The sequence below is a fragment of the Glycine max genome, chromosome 8 (genome assembly GCF_000004515.6).
Source record: "Glycine max cultivar Williams 82 chromosome 8, Glycine_max_v4.0, whole genome shotgun sequence".
NCBI classification, from domain to species: Eukaryota; Viridiplantae; Streptophyta; class Magnoliopsida; order Fabales; family Fabaceae; genus Glycine; species Glycine max.
This window is the reverse complement of record NC_038244.2, coordinates 17,850,354-17,875,835: the sequence shown is the minus strand read 5'-3', so window position 1 is coordinate 17,875,835 and position 25,482 is coordinate 17,850,354. Positions and strand designations below refer to the sequence as shown.

Here is a 25,482-nt window from a genome sequence, read left to right as displayed (position 1 = left end):
TGCTAAGACCTAAAAGGATTAAAATAAATGTGTAGAGATTAATAATATTATGTATAAGAATTAAAAATAAATATTTTCAAGAATAATAACTAAAAATGAAAATTTGTTATAATTATAACAATCAAATAAATAATTAACAATTCTTTTTTTAATTTTAATTATTTTTATTTTCTTTCTTGTCACACAGCTTAACAAATTATCTCATTTTTTCTTATTTTCTTTTCAACCACTTATTCTCTTTTACTCTATTCTTCAAACCAAACAAGCCACTAATATGTGTAATGTTTCATTGGCAAAGAGAAGGACTATTAAAAAAACTAAAAATTATGTTGGATCAAATTTGACAAAAATTACTCATAGAAAACAAAAACAAAACGATCTAGTACTAAAAACTAGAAAGTTAACTAACCCATCAATTCTGTCAAAAAAAAAAAACCCAACCCATTAATTAGCTATAAAATTAAAAAACGATCTTTCCTTAATAAATATTTAGATTTTAAAAAAATTATACTCTTTGGAGTTTTGGACGTAAGTAAAAAACAGAGACAGTGTGCCCGGTTGGTGAGAAGCAAGAAAAATATATATATCTGAAGCCTTTATTTTTTCTTATTATTCACCGAAAAAGAGGATCTGCAGAGTGAGTGATGGGGATTGCGGCGGCTATTGGATTGTTGTCACCGTTTCCGTTCTATTACTGCCTCTGGATTTGGCCACAGTGGTGGGTGGACTTGTGTGGCAGAGGCCGAGAGGCCCGAGATCCATCTAAGGTTATGGCTTACGTTTCTTACTTCTTGAAGCTCGTTCAGTTCATCTCCCTCTTCTATGTTTCTTCTTTCCACTGGCCTCCTCCTTTCTACTTCTGGCCCCTCATTGCCTTTGGCCAATTCCTAAATTTCAGGTCTTCTCTCTCTCTCTCTCTCTCTCTCTCTCTCTCTCTCTCTCAAACTCATTCCTTGCTTGTTTTCTTTTCTGGGTATGCTGGATCTTATACTTGCCTCTGTCAAGTTGGTTCCTTTACTTTCTTAAACTATTGGATGCTGAAAAGGAACACTTTTTTTTAACTGTGTTGTCTATTGAATAATATAAGGAAAGTTTTACTTTTGTGATCTTTGTTGGCTATTATTAGGAAAAAGGATTTTGTTATGTACTTTGAATTAAAGTTGGAAAAATACTTTTGGGAATTTCAATGCATGTTTACAAATTCCAAGACATCTAATGAAGAAAGAAAAAAATTGTTGTTTTGGTAGTCTGATCCCACTTTGCAGTGGCTAGTTTACTTTGTTTGGTGGTGAACTGGTGATATAAATACACGAGCTTGCGTGTTGTTGTGATTGTTGTGAGGGAAGCATTTGGAACTGATTCGGCGATGGTAAATGTTTGGTTAGTGTAGGGCATGAGGGATGTTGTGTACTTAATTGTAACCCTGTGTCTCTATATTCAATGATTGTTTGGTCGGTTACTTGAACTTAATAGTGTGAGACATCATTTATATTATTGCTGCGTCTACCGAAACTGAAATGTGCAAACCAGATCTTACTGGTGTTGTATTAAGCTACAGTCATTACGATTGCTTATGATATAAATGCCTCAAGTTTGCTAAGCTAATGGTATAATGGATTAAGCTCTTAATGTAAGAGGCGGAATAAAAATGTTTTGAAGAATATATCATGTCGTATGGAGTTGTGATGTGTATTGGGGTTGAGTGTAGCTTTCATGCAACAGGAATTAAACAGATTCTGTGGATGAGCATATCATAATTGCAGAAGGCATGTTTTCATTGCCAAACCTCACCAAGGACACTGGAAAACACAAAATTGTGTGTGATTAACTGATTATTAATTAAAATAAAAGGTTATGTTTGTGTATCCCAATAGTTGACATGACAATTTTTTGCGTATAATGGTCACATTGAGGTTAAAACCTATGACCTCACGCAATAATAGTGAGAGGAATGCCATCTTTCTGATGAAACACTTTCTGAATTTTCCAGCCTGTTTCCTCCGTCAATTTTATTTAAGAAGCTTTGAATGTGGCCAAATATTCTCATGTGCATTGCTTTTAATTAGGGTACTATTACTTGACTGTGTTGCTTTGATGTTTGTCAATGCATAATGGTAATATTGTCAAATAACAGGGTTTATCAGCTACTTGGTGAGACTGGCACATACTATGGTGTACGCTTTGGAAAAACAATTCCCTGGGTAACTGAATTCCCTTTTGGTGTCATCAAAGATCCTCAGTACGTTGGCAGCATCATGAGCATTCTTGCATGCTTTTCGTGGGTTCCTTTTCAATACATTCTCCTTTGGGTTTTAGGATATGTGTTTATGATGCATGTGGAATCAAAGGAAGATCCATCTACTCGTGCCAAGCCACTCCATTGATTGAGTGAATTTCAGTAGATTAGAAGGAATTTGGAGGATTTAGCAGCACCTGAGGTGCCAAATTCTTTGTATCTTGCTGTTTCTTTCCTTTGCTCTGGAATGAACATCTCTATTTTATATGTTCTGATTCCAGCAAATTATTTCTAATGAATTGCGAACTTATTTTTGTTTCTCATGACGTGTGTATTTCAAACATGTCAAAGCATTAGCCGATTAATTTAATGAATGCAACGTCCCACCTTTGATAAGGATTCATCTTTTTTTTTTTTCTTTTCTTTTTTGTATGTGGATCAAAGAATAAGAGGATTTACCTTTTCTTTGTGTCTTCCACTGTTTTCACTTTTATTCCTGTTTTCTGATTCAGAACATGAACTGAGCCATAAATTTGTAGATATACATTTGTCTTTATTAATTAAAAAAAGACAGTTAATATAATCACTTAACCAGAAGTTCAGAACACTTTCCCTTTTCCCTCTTCCACTATACTAAAGCTGGAGACAAATTGAATGTTTGAACTGCGTTTTTTACAGCCTCAACATCAATATCTATTAACTTTCCTGTCTTGGATGATATTATAATACATTTCTTCTCTTCAGCCCGCGGAACAAACTTGTTTCCCTTCTCTTCAGAGCAAAATAGTGCAATACTGCACGATAAGAGGAACAGTTTTATTATGGAACTGGTGATAGTATGTTGCATGATTCTTTAAAGAAACGTTTCATGCTCATCTTTAGACATTTTTTCCCCTTAAAAGCTAAATAAAGGCACCCTTAGGAAATCATTATAATTTATTTGAATGATAAAATTACCAAGGTTTCTCGCGTGCATTTGCAAGCTGAACAGCAGTTGTATTTGTAGCTATCACTCCAGCTGAGTCATTAATAAGAGCAGCTAGCTGAAGCATACAACCAAAGAATGAAATCCAATTAGTTATGCCCTTTCTCTTTCTGTTTCCCTTTTTTTTATAGCATCTTAGTTGATGACGAGGAATCTAGGAACTCACTTTTTAACTCAATCTTTTTAACATACTTTATTGTTGGTTAAAATTTTTAAAAAATAATAACATGACTCATTAAGAAATAAGATCTATCGTCATTGATGTGAAAATCGTTCATGTGGATGATTTATTAAATTATAGTCAATGATATCGTGTGTTAAAAAAAGTGTTACTAGCATTTTTCTTTGATGATTTATTCATTCAATATTTCACAGTTTAATGTTGACATTTTTTCCATCTATTTTTTCTTTATATGTTTGGTGCTTGCAAAATAACTAGAAGATACTTGAGTACCTGTCCAGGGGTGGTGATGAAGACAATAGATGCATCTTCTGAAAATATTTCCTCCACATTTTCCCTTTCTTTTTCATGCGGAATGACAAAAAGTGGCGTAACATCCCTGCACTCAAAATATTGTCCGTAACATTCATTCATACCAGGCAATGATAGAGGACAAGGAAAAAAAATGATATATAGAAGAGAACTTACTTATTGAACATTATTAAGAATGATATGATACGACTTTGCTAGATGTCATTAAGTCTTATACGTTAAGAAACAATAAGTAAAACAAGTTCAAAAGATGGTTCCACGAGGTAGACTCTTTGTGACATTAAGAATGCTTTTTAGTTCAATACGAGATTCATTGAGCAACATTGCATACCTTATAACGTCAGCAATTTCAGCCCACACTTCAATGGGTAGCAAGCTATCAGGATCACCCCTAGACTGCATGGAGGCCTTTGAATCTGATTTTATACCGTGAATGACAACATATTTTCCTTTTTTTGCACCTGCTTTTTCGTATTTTGCCTCAACAACCTCCTTCAACTTCTTTGAGATTGATACCCTAAGTGGTGGCACTGGTTGTCTTGGAACTTCTCGAAATGGTTTTCCTAGCCAGTCAACCATCTGATGGTACCTAGTCCAGCAAGATCATTGCAAAATTTTCTCAGTTACATGCCCGAAAAAGTGCATGAAAATCTACCTAAGTTTAAGATATCGCTGTAGTACTATAAGGTGGATTGGATAATTAAGGGAGAAGGGAAAAAGGAAAAGATTGCAGGTTTGATTTCTTCTGCTAACAAAAAAACCAACATTCTAACAAAAATTAAGATTTGCCGACAAAAAAAAACTAAATAAACTCACATATTATATCCTCCGTCTGAGAGATTTTGACTATCTGGGACGAATGTTTCAGATAGAAGTAATCCTGCTCCTGCGGCATTCACATTTGGGTAGATATAGCTAACTCTATCTCGGGCAGTTGTCATAAACAAAAATGCTGCATGGCCAAGGCCTGCCAATTTGGTGCTTAAGACCATGTCATAGTACCTATTCTGTAAGCACAATGCATCAGTATTTATACCCATGCCAGAGAACTTCAAATATCTGTGTAAGTAACTTATGTTAGTTCTTAAAGTTAAGCAACTTAACAATACTATTGCAAAAATGAGTTCCTATAGAAGTTGTTTATACAGCAACTACAACCAAAGTTACTTATTAAAATACACTTTTTCAAATTAAAATAGGAGTTTTTGTGTAAACATAGAGATTAAATGAGACTCACTAAGAATAAGTTAAGAATTCAAGGCTGGTTTTATCATTGGAGTGAAAAATAGTGAATGTTGTTAAATTGTATGTGGTAACAAGAGATTCACTGAAAAAGAGTCCAAACTCAAATTAAATTCTTGCATTAGAGATGCTCTTAGGAAGTAGCAAGCAAAGTGCAGGAGAATTGTTAGATTTGGTTGCAATATTGTATAGCCAAGCCTTAGCAGGTGCAAATTTCATTAGAATTCCATCAAGATAGTAGTATGTCACGTCAGGGAAGCCCCTCTAGAGTCTAAATCCTGTAAAATGTCCATAAAATTTTCACAATTGCGTGACAGAAATCAGTAATCACAGCTTCTGCTGTCAGTATGATCAAGTGATGTGTAATTTTATTTACAGAAAATAGTGTTTCAATTCACCCATAATCTAATCTTGAGATGATCCTTTTAAACTTCATTTTTTTTTTTCCAATATGGATCAACCATCATTAAGGCCCCACGTTAAGCTGTCCCAAAGTTCCTTAGATTAAACATCAAAAGTTGTTTGACACAAAATATTTAGAGAATATATATGGCGGCCAACCTTTAGAACTCCAACCATATCAGTATACTCAGCAGGCTCTGGAAACTCATCATCAGGGTCATAAGCATTAGCCCACCTCACATTCTTATTCAACTCATAGGTCTGCTTCCCCCTCTCGGATGCCACCACATCAATCTGAACACCAGGGTACCTATCCTTGATCAGCTGAATAGCCGGAAAGAACAAGAGGTTCTCATAAACACCACCAGATATCACACAGCAGCATCTCCTCACATCCCCTCTCACTTTCAATGCCAAGGATGCTATCTCCACAGAATATCCAGAAGGGAACTTCAAGAATCCATAAGGGTTGTCAGGGTCATCAGGTGGCCTAGGATCCTCCTCCTGCTTCCCATCTGCAAACAAGGAACCATACTCCATCTCAGGATCCTCCCCATCATCAAAAGGGTCTAACCAAGGGTTCTTCTTTTTTGCATTGCAATTGGCCTCAACACTATTGTTTCCTCTTCTGCTGGAACAATGGAATGGATAGTCCAATAATGAACCCAACAGTGAAACATGATGACCTGAAGGAATGGAAGGTGGGTTTCTGAGGAAAGGTGAGAAAGTTTTCGGACTTGTTGGCAGTAAATAATAAGTTGCAGCCATTGAGTTTTCAAAGTTGCTTCTCTTTTGCCTTGCTTGGTGGTACTGAACTTATGATATTACAAGTTTGTTATTGGATTAGAATGAAGTTAGAAGTCGTTTGAATGTGTGGAAAAGCGTTGGATAAGTGGGTCCCATCTACTCCCTTCTTCTTCTCGCAAACGACGACACCAATGGTTGTCGTTTTAAGGTAAACAAAATAACAAAAACGGCGGCACAGGATGACTTATTGATACTGTCCCATCTCACTCCAACCACAGTGGAATTACGAGCCCGACAAAAATGTCCTGTTGTCGATAATTTCTCTTTCATTCGTGTCATTGGTGAACCACAAACTTTCTCTCTCTCTCACACACACGCTCCTTTTGATTCGCACCAACTTACCATCAGAAATTTACATTCACATCATCCCAACAAAAAAAAAAATTAAATTCTCCACACATTTTACTTTCTCCGCAACTTTCTCAGCACTCTACACTCCCATTTCTGCTTCCATGACTGAACCACACAAACGTAGCAATCTAAAGCTTCGACTTCAACCTTTTTTCAGTAAAGAGAGAGCTGAGTAGTTCTCAGTAAGAAGCAGCTGGAAAAAAAATTAAAAAAAAATTCTCACTCCTTCTAGGGTTTTGTTTTATTTTGCATTGAAATTGAAATCCCACTACTCAAAATTCAAAATCCCAAACCTTCTCTCTAGAAAAAGAAACAGTTTTTTTTTAATTATTATTATTATTATTATTCTTTGTGGGATGGGAAGGGTTTAAATTTTGAATTTAGAATTCGGCATTGACCTGAGCTGAGAGTGAGTTTGAGAAGAAGGTTCTAGAGTGCAGGGTTTGCAATGTCGGGCCCACCCAGAGTTCGATCCATGAACATGGCCGTCACCGACGCTGACGCGCGCCCGGTGCTCGTCCCCGCCGGCAACAAGGTTCTCCCTGCCATCGACCGACGCAAGCCGGTGATGAAATCGTCGCCGGAGACGGAGAAGAAACCGGTGGCGCATTCGCCGCAATGCGTCTCCGTTACGCCGCCAGCTATTTCGCGGCGGCAGGAGCACCATCAGGCCGTGCTGAAAAGCCTGTCGTCGATGAACGCCTCCTGCTCTTCCGACGCGTCGTCGACGGATTCCTCCACTCACAGCAGCGGCGCGTCGTCGAGCGGGAAGGTAGCGCGTCGGGTTAGTGTGGCTTTAAGGAAGAAGCAGGTTGGTCCCAAGACGGAGAAGGTGAGTAGTGACAATGTGGCTGGTTCTGATGATGCTGATTTGAGTGATAGCTTGGAGGGCAAGAAAAGGTGTGCTTGGGTTACACCAAATACAGGTATCTTTGTTTGTTATTTGTTTAATTTTGTTGTTAGTTGTGACATTGATACTATTGGTTTTGAGGTCTCTGTGAATTTAGAAACAACTGAGATTGATTGGTGTTTACTGTGTCATGTTTTGAGATTGAAGAGAATGATGGTACAAAAGCTGCACTAATTGACTGCAGTATAGAAAATGAGAGATTTCAGGATAGGCAAGCAAGCACATTGTTAATGGGAAATTTTTTGGTGCTTAAGCAAGCCTCCTAGTCTTTTAGCAGTTTAGTGAGTTAAGTGAGTTAACTTGTCATTTGAGTAAGAAACAATGTAGAATTTTTGTCCCTTGTATAGCATATTAGTCACCCAGTCTGACAGTTTACACCACGAGATATAATCTTAATTTTGATAGGTTGAAAGCTTGACATAGTATTTGGTTTTGTTCCATGCCCTTACGAAATGCATTTTTAGGATGTTTAGAAACATAATACCAACTATTGTTTCAGTATCTGTTAATGAGAACGATCTCTTGATTGGTAGTGTGCATGTTCTTCTGTTCATACACCAATCAAACATTAGGAACAGGTGCTATAAAAGCATCTTCTACCATTTTGCTCTTTCTTTATATAAAGCAAATGATAATTTTAGCATTAATATGCACTAATTGGACTTCTCATGATCCCATCCTACTAAGTTTGGCTCTTACACTGGGAGATTTATTTTAAAACAAAGGAAACACGTGTTACTTGTATTGATTGCCATCAAATTTTCATACACGATTACTGCCATTATGTAGCATTACACTTTGTATCTGTAAAACTACATGTACTATACAGTTAGTAAATGGATGAATAACTTCATGTTTGCACACATTTGGCCATATCAATGATAATGTGTGACATGACTGGCCATAGTGATGAAAAGTTAAAGATTGCAATTTATGAGAATTTGAGGGTTGCAGCAATATTTATGCCTTCTTGTATAACTCTGGTTAAGGGTGCTCAACATTTTGTGCAGCTACCTTGCCAGATGAATCTCTTGTAAAGGAAGCATGGACACTTAAAAGTAGTTGCCATATCTGTGTCTTTGAACACTTCAAGGCAACTTCAGATACTTTTTTATCCTAGCTGCATTTTTACAATTTTTGTTATTTTTAAATTTTTTTTTTATACCAATACAAATGAGAATATCATGCTAAATGATTCATAACATTTTATTATGTCTAGAATAATCTATGCTCACCTTTAAAACATCAATTCTCTCTCTTGATTCAAGATGTGTTTTATATTAATGTTAATTTAATACTATTTTCATTTCTTATAACTTTGTCATTTCCTATAATTATTTAAATATGTCATATCATATCTTCATGTATGTGTCCTGTTGTGGTAGTGCTTTCTAGCTATAGGGAAATCAATCATTTGGCAGTTAGTCTAGTACTCTAGTTAACTCAGCTCATGCATGATGCTTCCAGATTGTCTCCCAAAATTCTGGCTGCCCCTTCCTTAATGCATTTTTCAGTGTCTCATCAATTACATTCAATGCTAACTATAAAGCCCAAACACTCCATTTTGGTGTTATGTATGCATGTCAGACATGTGACTGTTACGGATACATGTATCGGTGTATGACACATCTGACACACATCTCTAAGTGTCCAGTTTAAAAATCATTTTATTCAGTTCAGATCCAGGATGGACACATTCTCTTCAAAAAATAAGTGTTGTATTTGTACATATCTAGTTTTACCATGAAAAGTTCGTTTAGGAGAAAATTTTAAAATGTAAATCTTGAATATGAATTATGAGGCTAATATATAGTGAGATCAAAGTGACAATGTGAAAGGCAAGAAGAAGAGTTAATCTTTGATTATATGACCATGTATGGATGATTGAGATTGTTTTACTTAAAAACAATCTTGACCACAAAGAGCATGTTCATTTCCTACAATTTTTAGGATTTGGCATATCCCATGTCACGTTGCATGTCAGTATCAGTGTTTGTGCATTTTAGCATGTAATGGTTTTCCTTGCTCTACCTTATCCCTTTAAAGTTTTGGGATTTAGCCCCTTGTCCTTGCCACAAAGGCCAGAGGTGGTGGACATGTGTTTAAACTGTTTATTTTGTTGCACTGGAGTAGTTAGTTACTATTGCTCTTTTGTCCTGTCAATTTGGTAGAAGAAGTTGGGTAAATGTACTCTAGTGCCTGTTAGCATCTCTGATTTCCATCCATTCTTCAACTTCGGCCACTGAGGTGAATTTACACACATAAAAACTTTCTTTCTATGAAATTGCTAGGCATTATCTAGTGCTTCACAATTTCAGAGTGCATATGCTTTGGTTTTCTTAGTCAAAATTCCAGTATCTGTAACAGCCTAGAATGGGAGGATAAATAGATTTTTTTTAGAATAAGTAAATAGAATGTTAATCTTTGGGGTTTGACTTTTTAATTAGGAAAAAAAAAACGCTACATTAACATTATAATTGCAATTTTTTTTCTAACTTGTTCTCTTTTATTTAGAGCCATGTTATATTGTTTTTCATGACAAAGAATGGGGAGTTCCTGTTCACAATGACAGGTACGTGGGTTTTTGGTGAGGGCATTGTCTCTGTTTTTGTTTTCAGCTTCTAGGTTGAAACTGTCTCAATGCTGAAATTTGGTTTTTGTGCAGGAAACTGTTTGAGTTGCTCAGCTTCTCTGGAGCCTTGGCTGAACTCACATGGCCTACTATTCTTAGCAAAAGGCAGTTGTTTCGGTACTGATATAATGTTCTGTGAAATACATTTTCTGGATTTAACTATTTTATTGGCTTATTACACACACACACACACCAGAAAAGGTTGCTCATCAAATAATTGGCTCATTATATTTCCTTTCGTGTGCTTCAATTGGCTTTTTATTGACTCAGATGATCTTTTGTGTACAGGATACACTAGAAATGTTTGGGATTTAGCTTTGGATTAACTATTTTAACGTATTCATGAACACAGGGAAGTCTTTTTGGATTTTGATCCAAGTGCTGTTTCTAGAATGAATGAGAAAAAGATAGCTGCACCTGGAAGTCCTGCCAACTCATTGCTATCAGAACTCAGGTTGCGATCCATAATTGAAAATGGACGTCAGATGTGTAAGGTAAACCACCCTGATATTTTATTTTTCTATTCTTATGTGTAAAACTTGCAACTTCAATTTAGTTTTTTTGTAATTTTTTTCTGAATCAAAAGAAGGGTCTTGCTGAAGTGAATCAACCCATACACTTACCTTTTCAAACTTTTCTGCTACCTACCTTTGAAAATATTAAGAAAAACGAAATAAACCTGCTTCCTGACCCACACACAGATGAATATTATAAAAAGAAGACTTGGGAAAAAGAAAGACAAATTCTTAATTCGACTTGTTTAAGGGGTGGTATCATCTTGATTTTTTCTTAGCTTATAACTGACAAACAGTGAAGGTATTTTGTCTTTTTCATTTTTTTCTCCATTTCAATGCAGGTATTGAAGAGTTTGGGTCCTTTGACACATTTATTTGGAACTTTGTGAACCATAAGACTATAGTCAGCCAGTTCAGGTACCCACGTCAGGTCCCTGTCAAATCTCCAAAGGCAGAATTCATAAGTAAAGACCTTGTGAGGAGAGGATTCAGGAGTGTTGGGCCGACTGTCATCTATACTTTCATGCAAGTGGCTGGCCTAACAAATGACCATATTATCAGTTGCTTCAGATTCAAGGAGTGTACCTCCAATGCAGAAGCAATGGGCAAAGAGAGTTCCCTCAACTCCAAGGTCAAAGAGAAAGCAAACGAGGAACCAACCGAGGTGGACCTGTTGCTGGCTGCAAACAAATTGAGCTTCATCTCTAAGTAGCACTGTGATGGTTTTGGTTAAAATGATCATATGGCTAAAATCAGGTAGTTTTAACGGGAGATGAGTAGATTGTGGAGTGTACAAAATCGATACAGATGTGAATGAAATAGCCTGAAGGCAGTTGTAATTGAAAAGCAAAATGACCTTGGCAATTCTTTCAAGTTCTCGTGTATTAAAAAAGATATACTAATTAGCCATAGTTGCAACTGGCAATTCGCCTACCTTTTCCTTTATTTTGTTTTGTGGTCATGAACAGTAGTACCCTTTAGGTCTTTACCCTATGATTGGGACCAGATCATGCCCCTTGAGGTTTTTTATTCACTTTGGCACTTTGCTTTCTAAGTCTTCGCCGTCTTACCGTCAACTATGTCCGCCAATGCCTACTTGGTCAGTGGTCATCAAGATACAGTGCTGGACTTTTTTGAACTAATGTTTGAACACTTCAGGATTGTGGTACCTATTACTCTCTACCCGCTACCTAATTTCATGAAATCAAAGTTAAAATATTGTCGTGGGAAGTTCAAGACATTTAGCCTAGGCCAAGTGGATTTGTTGACAATGAGGAGCAAAAAATGAATTGTTGAAATGCTACTAGGCTATGAGTAGCCGCCAATAGTAAATTTATTGTCTTGTTCGAAAGAAATATTCTGTTAGAGACTTTGTTGCAATCTTGATCACGGATGCAAGAGTGCTAGGAACACTCAATTTTTTCTTTTTCCATGTCTACAAAACACTGAATCTTCGAAGATTAATGTAGCTTTCACTAGGAAATCTCAAAATCACATTTGAATTCCTTTTAACCCAAAACTATTATTTTCCATATTTTAATCTCATTTGAAATCCTCAACAGGGTCATCCTAAAAATTGCGTGGTTTTTGCTTGGTCAACTGTTGTCTTACTGTTAAATTAAGATTTGTGCAACACACTGTAGATATTGTAGAGAAACTCAAAATTATGTTAGATTGACGAGGATTTGCTTTCAATAAACGACCATTCTTAATCGTATGACGTGCCTAGATTAAACATAAATTGTATTTCAATTTACCTTTCATAAAAAATGAACACAATGCGTTATAGGAATTATATGATCAATTGACACAGCTATAAACCTAAATCAATTTCATAATTTAAAATTCAATTATTACGAATCACTACTCAAAATATCAATCATTGAATCGAAAACTCTAATCATGTGGTCCCCCTTTTTTCATTCTTCCATGTTGTGAGTTGCATTCAAATTACAATACTCGACCGATGTAGAATATAATTTCTGAAATAAAATTCTAAAACTAGGACTTGGAGGCCGAGTCTGTACAATTAAACATTTGAGATATAGAGTTGGCTTGCCAAAGAGAGTAGTGAGAGAAGAAAAAGGAGAAATTAAATTGCCGTAGAGATGCACTGTATGAAAGATCTTTCAGAGAATGTGTGCTACAACCTACTATGAAATTTAATTTGAGATATCATTGATACATATATAGGCCAAGAAAAGACTTGCTAAATCTTTACCATCGTGATGAGGCAGATGGGTGAAGCAGAGAGTTTGATTTTCTTTTGTTTAATCAGCTCAACATCTATCCTTAGTGGAACTTTATTTCCACTTTAAAGGATCAAATATGTCCCAGCCTTCCATGTTGTATTTACATAGAGAGATCCCTTGCTCTAAAGAATGACCTCTATTTTATGGAATACTTAAATAAATGACACTAACTTATCAACACTTCACCAAAATTCCATTTAATTATTGTGCAACAATCTTCCTGAGATGGCAGCAACAAGTGCTGCTCTAAAATTAGGATCCGTGGTCAAAGAAGTAGCCATCTGTTCCACCAAAACCTGAGGTACTTTAGGTGAATCTCCTTTAGGTTTTGTGCTCTTGGAATCGTTGCTTCCCTTAGATTTTGTCAAGTCAAGGGTAACAAGTGTTGGAGTGGAAGTGCTGAGAGATGCTGAACAAGGCACTGAACCAAGGGTCACACTACGGCCAGAACCTGATGTTGCTTCCATTTGGGAAGAAGCCTGAGGATGATTGTGCTCCCCTTCATAAGTAGCAAGCAGAACAGAATGATCATCCACACTTCTTTGCACCTGAATAACCAAACGAAAAAGCAAAACCAACTTAGCTTGAGATCCATTTCCCTACAAACATGTGAATAACCAAACCAGTTAGCACTTGGTTATATATATTTACCTTCTTTTTGACAGGGCAGCTTGGAGCAAAAGAGCACTTGAAATATGCTCTAGGGTAAGGGTTATCTCTGGTCACCTTTTGTCCATATTTCCTCCATTGGTATCCATCTTTCACAATCTAAAACCACATACAATGAAAAATCTGTCAAACACTTACCCTATTTAAATAGTCTATGCTATGTCAAAGAACCAAAGGAGAGTACTAGTAAAGAGACTCACAAGGCTAGTATCAGATGATTCAGTCCTGACATAAACTCTTGAAATTTTTGCTTTGATGGTTTCCTCCCTTGGTTTCTTGCAAGACTCTTCATCAGTAGAACTGCTCTCTGAGTTTCCATTGTTAGTTCCCATCAAATTACTGTTGTTGTTGTTGCTGCTTTCAGACTTTCTTTTCTTTGATGTTGGGCTGACCTCCTTTTCGCCATTTTTCCTCATGTATTCCATCAAATGGCTTCTCAAAGTGTTGTAATTCTCACACACCACTGAGAGCATTTCGGCCAACTTCTTGTTTTCTGCACTCACCCGCTTCAGTTCCTCCTCCAAGTCACTAGTAGACTGAAATGCCACCAACAATACCATCCATATATTAGGACCCTTTATCTCGTATATTTTTAGCCAAAAGAATCATATACTTCTGTTTTCATTTCATGTTTTTATTTTCTTCTTTCACTTTTAATTTATAAGATTATCACTTTGTTTTCAATTTCTTTTTTATTTTCAAAGATTCGCACAGAATACAGTTATCTGTTCTGTACAAATCTTTAAAAATAAAAACAATTGAAACAACAAAAGTAAACATGCCCTTGAATTAATTGTTCTACAATCTGATAAATGATCTTGAAGAAAGTAAAAAATAAATCAATTAATTAACTAGCTCAACTAACCTCTTCTTCGACGTTAAACTTGGGCATTCCCAAAGAGAAAAGCTTGCTTTCTACCACCTTCTGAATTCAACACACGACAATCAATGATTAATAACTCCCCATATCAAACTATATACTATTCTGAATGAAAACATGTCCCATAAGAGCTTCTTCTGGGAATGCTCGCAAGAAGAATAATATAAGATTATTCGATCTTTATTTTAATACTTACAGGAACAGCTTCTTCATGAACTCTGCGAGGATTAATGCTGAGATCCAAGGAAGTGTTAATCCATGATGAACAATCCATGTCTTCCAATAAAATTCAAAGAGGTAGCAAAAGCTGTTGGTCAAATCTAAATCAACCCACTTTGTTTATGTCTTTCTAGCTTAGTAGTATGTTGCAAGGAGATAAGACCCGAAAGTTTCAGAAATTCAAAGAGAGATAAGAGCATATATATAGAGGTAGATAGCGGAGGCAGCACTAGAGGAATTCTAGTTGAGCAAGGAAACTCAGTGGAAAGAGACATGCACTTGGGAAATCAAATAATAACCCACTTGTTGCTTAATTAAAGATCTGGCATGCACGAACATTATAAATTAACCATGAAGCTGTTCCTGTTCTTTTCTTTCTTTTTTATTTAGTTGTTGTTTGTTTGTTTCTATTTTTAATACATAGTCATGAGTACTGAGTCTAGAGATAAGATGAACGTGTGGATCCGTGTGTTGTTTTCTAAATAATAATAATAGAAGAAGAAAATAGGTGGGACAGGAATATGACGACGGTGAATTTATTGATACAATATATAAAATGGATTGAAATCAATTTTCCAAGTCAAATATCACATCTTCATCAAATCAATTAATATTAGCTTGTGGGTTCAACAGGGCCCATGTGTCACCCGAACAAGATTACGATCTTGGCATATATATGTGTGTATGTATTGAAATCAATTTTTTTTTTTTTACAGAGAAGTGTTTAATTTGTTTAAAATCTTTGTTTGGGTAATCTCACTCCCAAAATGAGATATTTATATAAATAACTTCATTAATTTTTAATAATATGAAGATTAAAATAACTTCTGGAGTGGCAGAAGGCATGTGTCGTCTTCCTTTCTTATCTTCATTCTTTTAAATTACTTTTATAAATACACAACACAATACAAAAGTAGCAGTGGGGTGCTCTGTATGTGGTCCCTTCTTTCTTTGTTTTTACGTTAGCTATTTCAAACGTTTTCCATGTTGCATGTATTATTCAACTATTCCTATTTTCTAAGAGCAGACTTGAGTTATTTACTTTCTATCTTCTACGCGTAACACACACTTTTGCCACAATATATTTGTGGTGATATATAGACACTTTCTCATTCGGTGGTGGACCTATATTGTAGTAAGGGTGTGTAAGTGCAGTTTCACGTTCAAAAAAATCATAAGATTTTACTTTGATAGAAAATTACAAATGAAATTGCACAGGCTACGCGATTTTAATTCTTATCATGTGTACACAGTTTAATTCTTATTAATTATCCCCTATAAAAAAATTCTTATTAATTACTACTCTTTCCGGTATCTTTTTTATGTTTAAGATTATTACACACATAAATTAAGAAATATTTAATAAAACTGAAAATTATTATATTTGAACTAAAATAACCTTATTTAATATCTTAGTTTTTTATACTTGTACCACAAGTAGTGAGTATTAAATATGGTTATATTTGAGAAAATACATTAATTATACTTTAAAATTCTAAAGCATCAAATGTTTTAGAAATAAAATAAAAAATTAAAACATTAAAAGATATGAGAAAGAGATAATACTACTTCCTTTCCCTTATATAAGTAAAAATAAAATGAAATTCATTCTTATTAAAAAAAGTTAATTTATTTTATTAAATTATGTCATTGTTAATTAAAAAACAATTTATTTTCCTAATTAAATTATTCTTCATTGAAATTTGATATTAAACATAACTTTCCTATTAAATGAAAGGTATTTTAAACATAATCTCACTAAATAAATTAAAATGAGTTAAATTTTACTTAATTTGAGAACAAAAGTTTTGAATTTTTTTTGCTTATAAAAGATGGAGTAGTATCTACTCTCAGTTAATTTTGACCAACATATTAGTTATGATTTCTTAATATATAAAAAACACTATCACCTCTCCTATTTATTTTATAAATTCCTCTAAAACTATTATAAATTATTTACCCCCTATATTCTCTCTCTTCTCACACAAATGTTAACGGCTGTATTTAATTTTCACTTTTGGGTTTACTAAAAGAAAGAAAAATAAAAAATAATAATCCTCACAATTAAAGAAACCGTAAAGTTATAATATTTTCTCTTGTTTGTATTTATAAAACTCAATACAAATAATTAATTTAGTTGATAAAAATAAATTTATTATATATATATATATATATATATATATATATTTATAATTATCATGTTATTAATCCTCTTCTTTCTCTCTCTTTCTGTGTGAACTATTCTCTCTTCTAATTAATTATTTATCAATACAGTAATTAAAAATATTTTAATATAAAAATAACTAATACAAAAGGACAATATGGATTAAGTGTTATAAAAAGATAAATATCATTTTTAATTTGGATCTTATTATAAATAGAAATGGAGTGATTGCTATTAATGTTAGTTAATTAAATCTTAATTAATATGTTGGTAAAAAAATAATTGAGAGTAAATAATTAAAGAGTTAACCTGTGTTTTGCAAGTGTAAGAGTTGTCACATAACATGTCCTATCCAGAGAATAGTAGACATGAATAACAATAGGGGGTTAACAGGAAATAATTTTCTAAAGATGTGTTAAGCAAATTAAGTCTTCGATTTTGAAAAATAAAATAAAATAAAGAAGAAAGTCATCAATTATCCTGCATTAAAAAAAGTTCATAGGATAGATCGAATAAAACAACAGTAAAATTTGAGAGACGTATAAGAAAGTTTAGAGACCCACTGATGGACCATGACCAAATTAATAATATGAAGCATTCACTTGGCCATGCCAACCAGCTAGATCTGATCTCTCTCGGTAATGTATTGAGCCAATTAGTCAATCCACTGAATTGAAGCCAGAAAACCAAACCCTAGAATTTTCTTGCGGCCTCGTTCATATAGACGATCGACAGGTTTTCTCACATGTCCACGTCCATTTAATTACAGCAATCAATTATTGACAATTAGTCCTTTGAATTCAAATGTTTGTGCTTCTACCTCTCAACACATGCGCCAGAAAAAAAAGAAATGAATCGGTTCAACTTCAACCCACAAGGTGTTTTTTTATTTGTCTTTACATGAACTGGCAGAAAATATTGTTAGGTGATATCAAATTATCTCAGTTTCAATTAATTTTTTTTATGAAAAATATACTTATTTTACTTCATTCAGAATTTCAGAATAAATACAAGCTAAAATATAATCAAAAGATACGGATGCTAACATGTAATCTTAAAGCTGCTGTTAAAGTTTCAATTAATCTTCATATAATATATAATTAAGTATTATTATTTTTTATGAATTAAAAAAATTAGTTGCATGTCATATAATAAAGATAAATTCATCACAACAATAAATATATAATAGTTCAAGACTATTTAATAGCAATTTTTTTGAGTGCTCAACTGCTAGACTGGTTGACCATACACCTGACAATAATGGGTGGTGTGTGTCTTTGACTCTTTTTGTGGTTTGATTTCGATCACAAATAGGGTTTTATCTGATTGGTTTAGGGCTTTAGGCAACTAGATAGAGAGAGAGTGGGTGTATGAGGCTTTTTTCGGTTTCAATTCAAGGGAAGAAAAAAAAGTACGAAATCAATGGGAAGGAGCAGGGAACAATCACACATTATTTGACTTCAGAACGACTTTGTAGATTCATCTGTGACTTTGTCAATCTATGTCGGCTGTGCATTCTCTCAAAATAATCAAAATGCATTACCATACGTAGCCGCGTGATAAGCAACTTATATATATATATATATATATATATATATATATATATATATATATATATATAAAATCCTCTTATTGCCTTGTACTTATAGATTATCTCGATCCCTCATATCTGGAATACTAGAACACCTTGAGATATTAAAATTAATTGAGATCTAATCCACTGGGTATTTCAGAATTTAATTTAAAAGAGGGGGTTGTCTAATTCATTAAAATTATCGAGTAATTCAATCATGTATCCGCTGATGTTGAATCTCAATATACACACCTGACACCTAAGATTAAACAAGTGAAAATAATTAAACATTTCCAAGTGGCTCGAAAATAATTAGGATACGGATCGATATCATCATAGAATTGAGAGAAATAATTCAGTTTCAAAATTTAACTAAATGTTTCCTACTTCCATAGACACTTTTTTTAAAGTTTATTTGTCTCTTTTTAAGACTTTTTTTCAAATTATCTTTTGTGTTAATTCTTTTAACCAATATATTTTTAATTAATTATTTTACCATAAATGCTATAAATAATCTAATCATGTCAAATAGCAAGGATATAATCTTACTAAATTGTTTTAACACATTTTTTTTTTACAAAGTATCATCGAGAGTTAAATAATGTAAAGTAACGAAAATAACATAAAATGTGTAATTAATACTTCATAAAAACATTATGCTTGATCAAATAATGTTTAACTAATCAATTTGTAAAAAGCTTAACGCACAAAAAAAAAAGTACCAACCTTGTAGATCAATCTAGCTTAACCTTGAGTCCGTGACATGTAGGGATGGAAAAATGGACCCAAATCTTTTGGGTATTCTAAAAAATATTTGTAAGCTAGGTGAGTAATTACTTGTTTATTGACTTTGGAGATTGGGATGGGTATTTATTAGTAATGTTTTGTGGGAATCAGTCAGGATATATGTATAAAGTATCCATCCATCCTGCCCTACACATATACATCATATATATTAAATATTAATATATTAAAATATGTTATTTAAATAAATTTATATTATATATATATATATATATATATATATTTCTATATAAAAAAATTACGTTTTCATAATTTTATGACTAACATTGATAGTCTAACATATAGTGAATTCTAATTCAATATGCCTTATATTAAATATGTTTTATATTTTATTAGGAATATTGAACTATTATTTATTTTTATATATAAATTTATGAATTTGTTGATAATTTTTTTAAGATTAACTTTAAATTGTTAATGATATTGTGTGTTTGGTAATTTAATTAGTAGTGTAGATTTGTACTTATTTAATGACTTATATTTGTTATGTTAGATAATTATAATTGTAATGTTTATTTACGACGTAACTTTTGACAAATCAATGTTATGTTTGTTTTTTTTAATACTATCTTTGATCATATATATAAGAAATAAAATACAATATTTTCTTGATCCTAATTATAAGAAACATAAGAGTATATTATTGCTAAAATTTTCTTTTTATCCCAAATTAATTATGAGGTTTATTAGTGATATACACTCATCTCTCCATGAAAATCAGTGCACTTATTGAGCTATCAATTAAACAATATATGCTCATTGGTTAAAAAAAATTATCTTTGAAAAATAATCACCTCTTAAACCATTTAATGTCATGGTGATGTGATCCTCATTATGAACGGATCGTTTGATATAGGTTACAAAGTTTTGGATGACGTCACTTCCAATGAAGAAAGATAAGTCAAGATAAACACTACAAAGATTACCTTGATAAGATTGGTTCAACAATAAACCCAGAGAGAAGCTCTCACAAAATTTTATCAAATGCCAAAAGTTCCTTTATTGAGAACAAAATCCATACATATAGAGTATTTGAACGAAAATATAGAAATAGACATGTGCCTTTAAAACAGTTTGGGTCAAAATTACAACGAAAATAAATTATAAATAAAAAATAAAACATATTTAACATGGACCTTCAAATTAGTTTGGGCCTTCAGCAATAATTAATGTTCTTAGTAATGCGTCTATCTCAGGACCTTCATCCTTCTCCATTGTGCCTTGTTAAGTGTGTCTGCTATCATTTGATAGAGAATATTCACTAACAGTTTGGTCCTACTCCTGATCATAATTCTCTGTATTGTATAGTTTTTGGATTCTCATCACATGGGTAGTCTTAAAATAAAATTAAAATTTATGACAAATTAACTAATTTAACCACTTATATATAGAGAGAGAGGACCAAAGTTAATATTATGAATAGATACTTTTAATTTTATGTTTCAATTATTTGAGAGAAATTTTAATTTACTTGTAATAATTTTTCTAATTAATTTTTTTTATTAATTTATTAACTTTATACATAGGTAAAATATAGATCACAGGTACAATACATAAGTACTCAACAGATACAAAAATGATGATTAAAGTTATTATCCGTGTAGATACGAGATAAGATATAAGTATTTTTTTTTATAAAAAAACATAAATATACAAGAACATATACTATAGAATTCTATCTAGACCCTACATGTCATCCTCAATACTAACATAACATGTTAGATTAGTGGATTTATGCAAGTTGTGAGGATTGAATGAACCAATTTAACCTAATCCATTTTATTGGATTAAATGAATTGACATGAGAAGTTCAACCAATTTTAACATCCTATCCTAAAAACATGCTACCTTAGAAAGAAGTATTTTAATTAATTGTATTTTTCAATAAATGCTATAAATAATTTAATCATGTCAAATAACAAGTGCATTATTTCTAAATAGTACTTTATAAATATTTTTTTAATAAAGAATCACACCAAAAAAAAAGTGCATCTAAAATCTTTATGCTAACTTTGTTTTGTCATACATTGAGTTAGTTTTCCTTTTTCACATTGTCCATTACTTTAAACCAAAAACAGTGACCCAGTTGAAGAGAAAAATGGTCAAGAAAAGTGATGCCATGCATGAGATAAGCATATTCAACGCAATGTCCCACATAGTATTGCTCATACTAGTCACGACATCATGTCGGCTTCTCTTTATCTGTCCATTTCTTTGGTACCTTCTATTCTTTACCTTTTGTCTAACTAAATAAGATCCGGTTAAACGCATCTTCCCTAACACTACTCTTATCTTTTTCGTCCCCTAAATTTGATTATGGATAATGCCTTAAAGGAATTAAAATATAAAATATTTTTTTAAAAAAAAATATCAGTATACGTCATCTTAATTTTCATTGCAATCTTACTGTGATTTTTAATAATTTTTATTATTAGTTTTTAATCATTACTCATGAAAAATAATTAAAATTTCTTGACTCTTGACAATGTAAAAAAAATATTATATTATGATTGTGATGAATTATTTTTTAATAATCATTTTAAAATTTATATTTAAATTGATCTCTAATTAATTAATATTATAAATTTTATACAAACAGTATATGAAAATTAAACTCATACTTACGATCCATTGATTAAATCAACAAGTGAGACCAATTTTCTCAAATGTATATGTTGCTGATGTGGACTCAATAAGTAAATGCAGTCTTCAAATGCTGCACGGAAGGATATATATATATATATATATATATATTAAAAATGTATTTTTTATTATTTAACAGACGTAACATATATCTGTTTTTTTAAGGTAATTAATATATCTTCATTCATATCATATTAACAATTATTTTAATTAAAGTGACATGTGTCATGCATGTTGTGTCTAAATCCATCCATATTATTAATAAGTTGTAATCTGAATTTAAAAAAATGTTTTAAATCTAAAACTAACAAAGAATATACTATCAAATACCTAAAATTCAAAGTAACCATATTTAAAAAATTAAATGACTCCAGGCGAAAAAGGAACAGTAATAGAACAAAGGTGACCCCATCGGCTATCTCAACCAAATTAAAAGTAAAATAGGTATTCCGATATGATTATAAGAAGAAAAAAATATATTTCATAGTCATTGAAAAATTAGTTAATTTTATTAAATTGTGTCATTTTTAATTAATAATAAATATTTTTTTAAAATTATTTTTCATTAAAATTTGATATCAAATATAAAAATATATATTTAACCTTATTAAATAAATAATATTTTAAAAATAATCTCATTAAATTAAACACATGCAATTGAAAATTAATTATATTTGAGATTAAAAAAATAATAATTTATTGCTTATATATGAGACAAGAAAAAATACACTTAATAGATTGTGATTTATAAGCATGTGGGCTTTCAACACACGCAGAACGTCACACGTTCTATATTCACGTGCAGTCGACACCACTTGCAAGCTTTTTTGTCTGTAGTGTATTAGTGTGTGTGTGTGTGTGTTTGGAACTAATATTCGTAAAATATGTTATCCTTTAAACTCATGTCAAAACAAGAAAATGATGCAATGCAAACACAGTATTCTACAGTGAAAACTAAACAATAATAAATTAAGACTTTTCTTTTACTCCCTTATATGTTCTTATCTTTTTTTACTTTCATTAATTTATTTTATGCTTTAACTCCAACAAAATTTTTGCCCCCGCTCCTAATGGTTAATGCAGCTCACGTAACCATATGTTATTCAAGTTGGAGTCACTTTGACATGTATTTTCATTTTAGAAAAATGTTGAAGAAATTACGATGTTTCTGACATCAAGAATAAAAGATAACAATATGAATCTAGAGTGTATTCGTAGAAGGTTTCTTTTTTATGCAATTACTAATATGAAAAACAAGGAAATGGATATAAATTTAGGTATGAATCTAATACCCATCTAGCCTTTAGAAGAAAGATTGGAAAATTCATAGAAGTTATATCATGTTGTAGAATAAATCTTTTCACACTCACACGTAGATATAAATAAAGAATGTATTTCAATAAAACTTATGTATATTTTCTTATCAAACACTTACACTTATGCACCTTTATATAGTGTTTTTATCAAAAATTTGTTATAACATCAAATCATTACAAGATATAACTCTCAACTCTATTATCAATTTTACGAATCCGTTAGGCCTAATTGCCTTAGTTAGTATGTTAGCTAGTTGAGTTTCTGTTGAACAATATGTCATTTCAAGCTTTTCATTATTCACCTACTCCCTTAGGAAATGGAATCTGGTTTCAATGTGCTTACTTCTCCCATGTGAGATTGGATTTTTAGCTAAATTGATAACTGAGAGATTTAGGGTTGGTGGAGAACGAGTTTGGAGCAGCAAATTAAGAGAGCTTAGTTTAGGAAAAACAGAGAGATTTAGGGTTTAAAGGTTAGAGAAGACATTCTCCATCATCTTCTTCCAATTTCTTTCACCAAAAATAGTTTATTTCTTGTAGTTTAGTAGCTTTGCTTATAATAGAAGACTAAGTCTCTTTGTTGGGGGGTTACTACTGAATCTCTTGATGTAATACTCTTACTATCTATTTAATTTCTCTGTGTTCATTGCTTCTATCTAGGGGTGAGAATAGGTCAGGCCGGCCTACAGGGACCTACGACCTGGCCTACATAAAACTTGGTCTGAACTGACATATTTAATTAAAATGGTAGACTCAAACTTTTTTAAAAGCCTATTAAATTAAATAGACCTAGCTTAGGCTTATTAAAAAACCTTATAAGCCTGATAGGCCGACCTATATATATATATATATATATATATAATTTTTTGGATACCAATATATAATATTATTTTTTGGATACAATTAATTTTTTTTTTAAACTATCAGACTTTGATTACACATTACTACTCCATAATTTCTATTCCTATAATAAATGACTTTAATTACAATTTAGGTGTGAGTCATGTGCCCTTTTATATTCCTTATTATTTTGATTGACTTTTTTTTTTTAAATTTCCTATTACGTTCCTACTCTATAAAATATAAAATATTTATCGTGAAGAAGACTTTTAAAAAGGCTATCAGGCCAGACCAGACTTTTAAAAAGGTCAGACCAAGCTAAAATAAAAGCCTTTGATAGACTATAGGCCAGGCTCAGGCCTCAAAGATTCATCATAGGCTAGGCTCAGGCCTTTCAAAGCCTGGCCTGACCTATTCCCACCCCTACAGTTCTATCTATGCTTATTTTATATGCTTGTGGCTTAATCACACATTTGTATGTGTAGTTAGACTTTTTAGTATTGGAAAATGCTTTAAAACCTTAGAACTTGATAGAGCAAGCTAGAAATCTTTCTCCTTCTCTGAGATTCCTTCCTCATAATTACTACATCATCTTTGCCTTGAAGTCCTTCTTCATAATTGTAGCATCATCTTTCTTCTTCTCTGAGATTCCTTCCTTCACAATGCCAAGAATCTCATGGAAGCCAAGAATCGCTTCCATCCTCACAACCCATTGATCATAGTTCTTGCCATCAAGAACTAGTAACACATGTATGAATCCACCAGCGTTTGTTGCGGAAGCCATTGCAACACCTTCAATCGGGTCCTTGAACTTTAGAGTTCTATGATACCAATTTGTTGGAGAATAAACCATTTCACACTCACACACAGATATGAACAAAGAATATATTTCAATGAAACTTATGTATATTTTCTTATCAAGCACTTACATATATACTCTTTTATATAGTGTTTTTATCAAAAAACTGTTACAACAAAAAACAGAAACTAGTATAAAACTAACACTCTAACCAACTAGTACTAACAATACTCTTACTTATATTTGGATTAAATTCAACATAACATGGGTAAATTGTTTGCTGAAAAGAAAAAACTCGAGGAGAGAGTAAAAAGAGTGAAAAATGTGTCAACTAGAAACAGTTAGTCAAAACAAAGAGAGTATTGAACCCGTCCGTTAAAGTTGGTCTAGGGCATTTACATTCAATTCACATGTCTTGATTAATGTCAGGGATAGGTTGACGAATGCTCTTGGAATTCAAATTCCATGCGTCTTATTGTGAGCACGTGTTCACATTATTCTTCCTTGATTTTGATTGGTTGGGCAAGTAGCATAACATTGATGTTTATGTTTATGAGCCCCCTATTTGTCACAATCCTAATTAGGGCGGCTATAGTTTTTTAATTGTCTCAATTCTCAAGTTATCTTTGTTTGATTTTGAGAAGTGAAATAAAAAAAAACCAAAATTTACTTTTTTGAATTAAAATAGAATATAAAAAAATTAAATTTCACAAAATAAAATACAATTTTTGTACTGTATTGTTTTTTCGT

At 32.4% G+C, this 25,482-nt stretch overlaps 4 protein-coding genes across 5 annotated transcripts; 2 read left to right on the top strand and 2 right to left on the bottom strand.

The window, feature by feature from the left end:
- Positions 1-615: 615 nt before the first annotated feature.
- On the top strand, positions 616-2,589 carry PLMT (phospholipid N-methyltransferase). Its single transcript, NM_001249156.2, has 2 exons — positions 616-898; positions 2,135-2,589. The coding sequence occupies exons 1-2, from the start codon at positions 645-647 to the stop codon at positions 2,382-2,384; spliced, it is 504 nt and encodes a 167-aa protein (NP_001236085.1). The 5' UTR covers positions 616-644; the 3' UTR covers positions 2,385-2,589.
- A 179-nt stretch (positions 2,590-2,768) lies between these two features.
- Positions 2,769-6,146, bottom strand: LOC100802136 (uncharacterized). The gene is given in 6 exon segments (NM_001255303.2): positions 2,769-3,030; positions 3,194-3,279; positions 3,676-3,781; positions 4,046-4,303; positions 4,531-4,721; positions 5,518-6,146. Coding segments are annotated over 6 exon segments (1,416 nt in total). The 5' UTR covers positions 6,127-6,146; the 3' UTR covers positions 2,769-2,864.
- A 220-nt stretch (positions 6,147-6,366) lies between these two features.
- Positions 6,367-11,419, top strand: LOC100814780 (uncharacterized). Its single transcript, XM_006585585.4, has 5 exons — positions 6,367-7,442; positions 9,941-9,998; positions 10,092-10,175; positions 10,411-10,552; positions 10,915-11,419. The coding sequence occupies exons 1-5, from the start codon at positions 6,965-6,967 to the stop codon at positions 10,960-10,962; spliced, it is 810 nt and encodes a 269-aa protein (XP_006585648.1). The 5' UTR covers positions 6,367-6,964; the 3' UTR covers positions 10,963-11,419.
- A 1,038-nt stretch (positions 11,420-12,457) lies between these two features.
- WRKY56 (WRKY transcription factor 56) lies at positions 12,458-14,791 on the bottom strand. Of its 2 annotated transcripts, none has more exons than NM_001250629.2 (5): positions 14,571-14,767; positions 14,360-14,419; positions 13,695-14,030; positions 13,477-13,593; positions 12,458-13,373 (listed from the first exon to the last, which is right to left on the bottom strand). In NM_001250629.2, the coding sequence occupies exons 1-5, from the start codon at positions 14,646-14,648 to the stop codon at positions 13,023-13,025; spliced, it is 942 nt and encodes a 313-aa protein (NP_001237558.1). In that variant the 5' UTR covers positions 14,649-14,767; the 3' UTR covers positions 12,458-13,022. The 2 variants fall into 2 exon arrangements, with proteins under 2 accessions (NP_001237558.1, XP_006584456.1); XM_006584393.4 differs by having other exon boundaries at positions 12,645-13,373; positions 14,360-14,416; positions 14,571-14,791.
- Between the last annotated feature and the right edge of the window lie 10,691 nt (positions 14,792-25,482).

What these genes read in the sequence shown, in the direction of transcription:
- PLMT (NM_001249156.2), top strand. Translation starts at nt 645, where the DNA reads ATGGGGATTGCGGCGGCTATTGGATTGTTGTCACCGTTTCCGTTCTAT. An exon ending in GGCCAATTCCTAAATTTCAG is followed by an intron (nt 899 to 2,134) that starts GTCTTCTCTCTC and finishes GTCAAATAACAG; the next exon opens with GGTTTATCAGCTACTTGGTG.
- LOC100814780 (XM_006585585.4), top strand. Translation starts at nt 6,965, where the DNA reads ATGTCGGGCCCACCCAGAGTTCGATCCATGAACATGGCCGTCACCGAC. An exon ending in AGCAAAAGGCAGTTGTTTCG is followed by an intron (nt 10,176 to 10,410) that starts GTACTGATATAA and finishes TCATGAACACAG; the next exon opens with GGAAGTCTTTTTGGATTTTG. An exon ending in ATGGACGTCAGATGTGTAAG is followed by an intron (nt 10,553 to 10,914) that starts GTAAACCACCCT and finishes ATTTCAATGCAG; the next exon opens with GTATTGAAGAGTTTGGGTCC.
- WRKY56 (NM_001250629.2), bottom strand. Translation starts at nt 14,648, where the DNA reads ATGGATTGTTCATCATGGATTAACACTTCCTTGGATCTCAGCATTAAT. An exon ending in TTCATGAAGAAGCTGTTCCT is followed by an intron (nt 14,420 to 14,570) that starts GTAAGTATTAAA and finishes TGTTGAATTCAG; the next exon opens with AAGGTGGTAGAAAGCAAGCT. An exon ending in AGTTTAACGTCGAAGAAGAG is followed by an intron (nt 14,031 to 14,359) that starts GTTAGTTGAGCT and finishes GTGGCATTTCAG; the next exon opens with TCTACTAGTGACTTGGAGGA.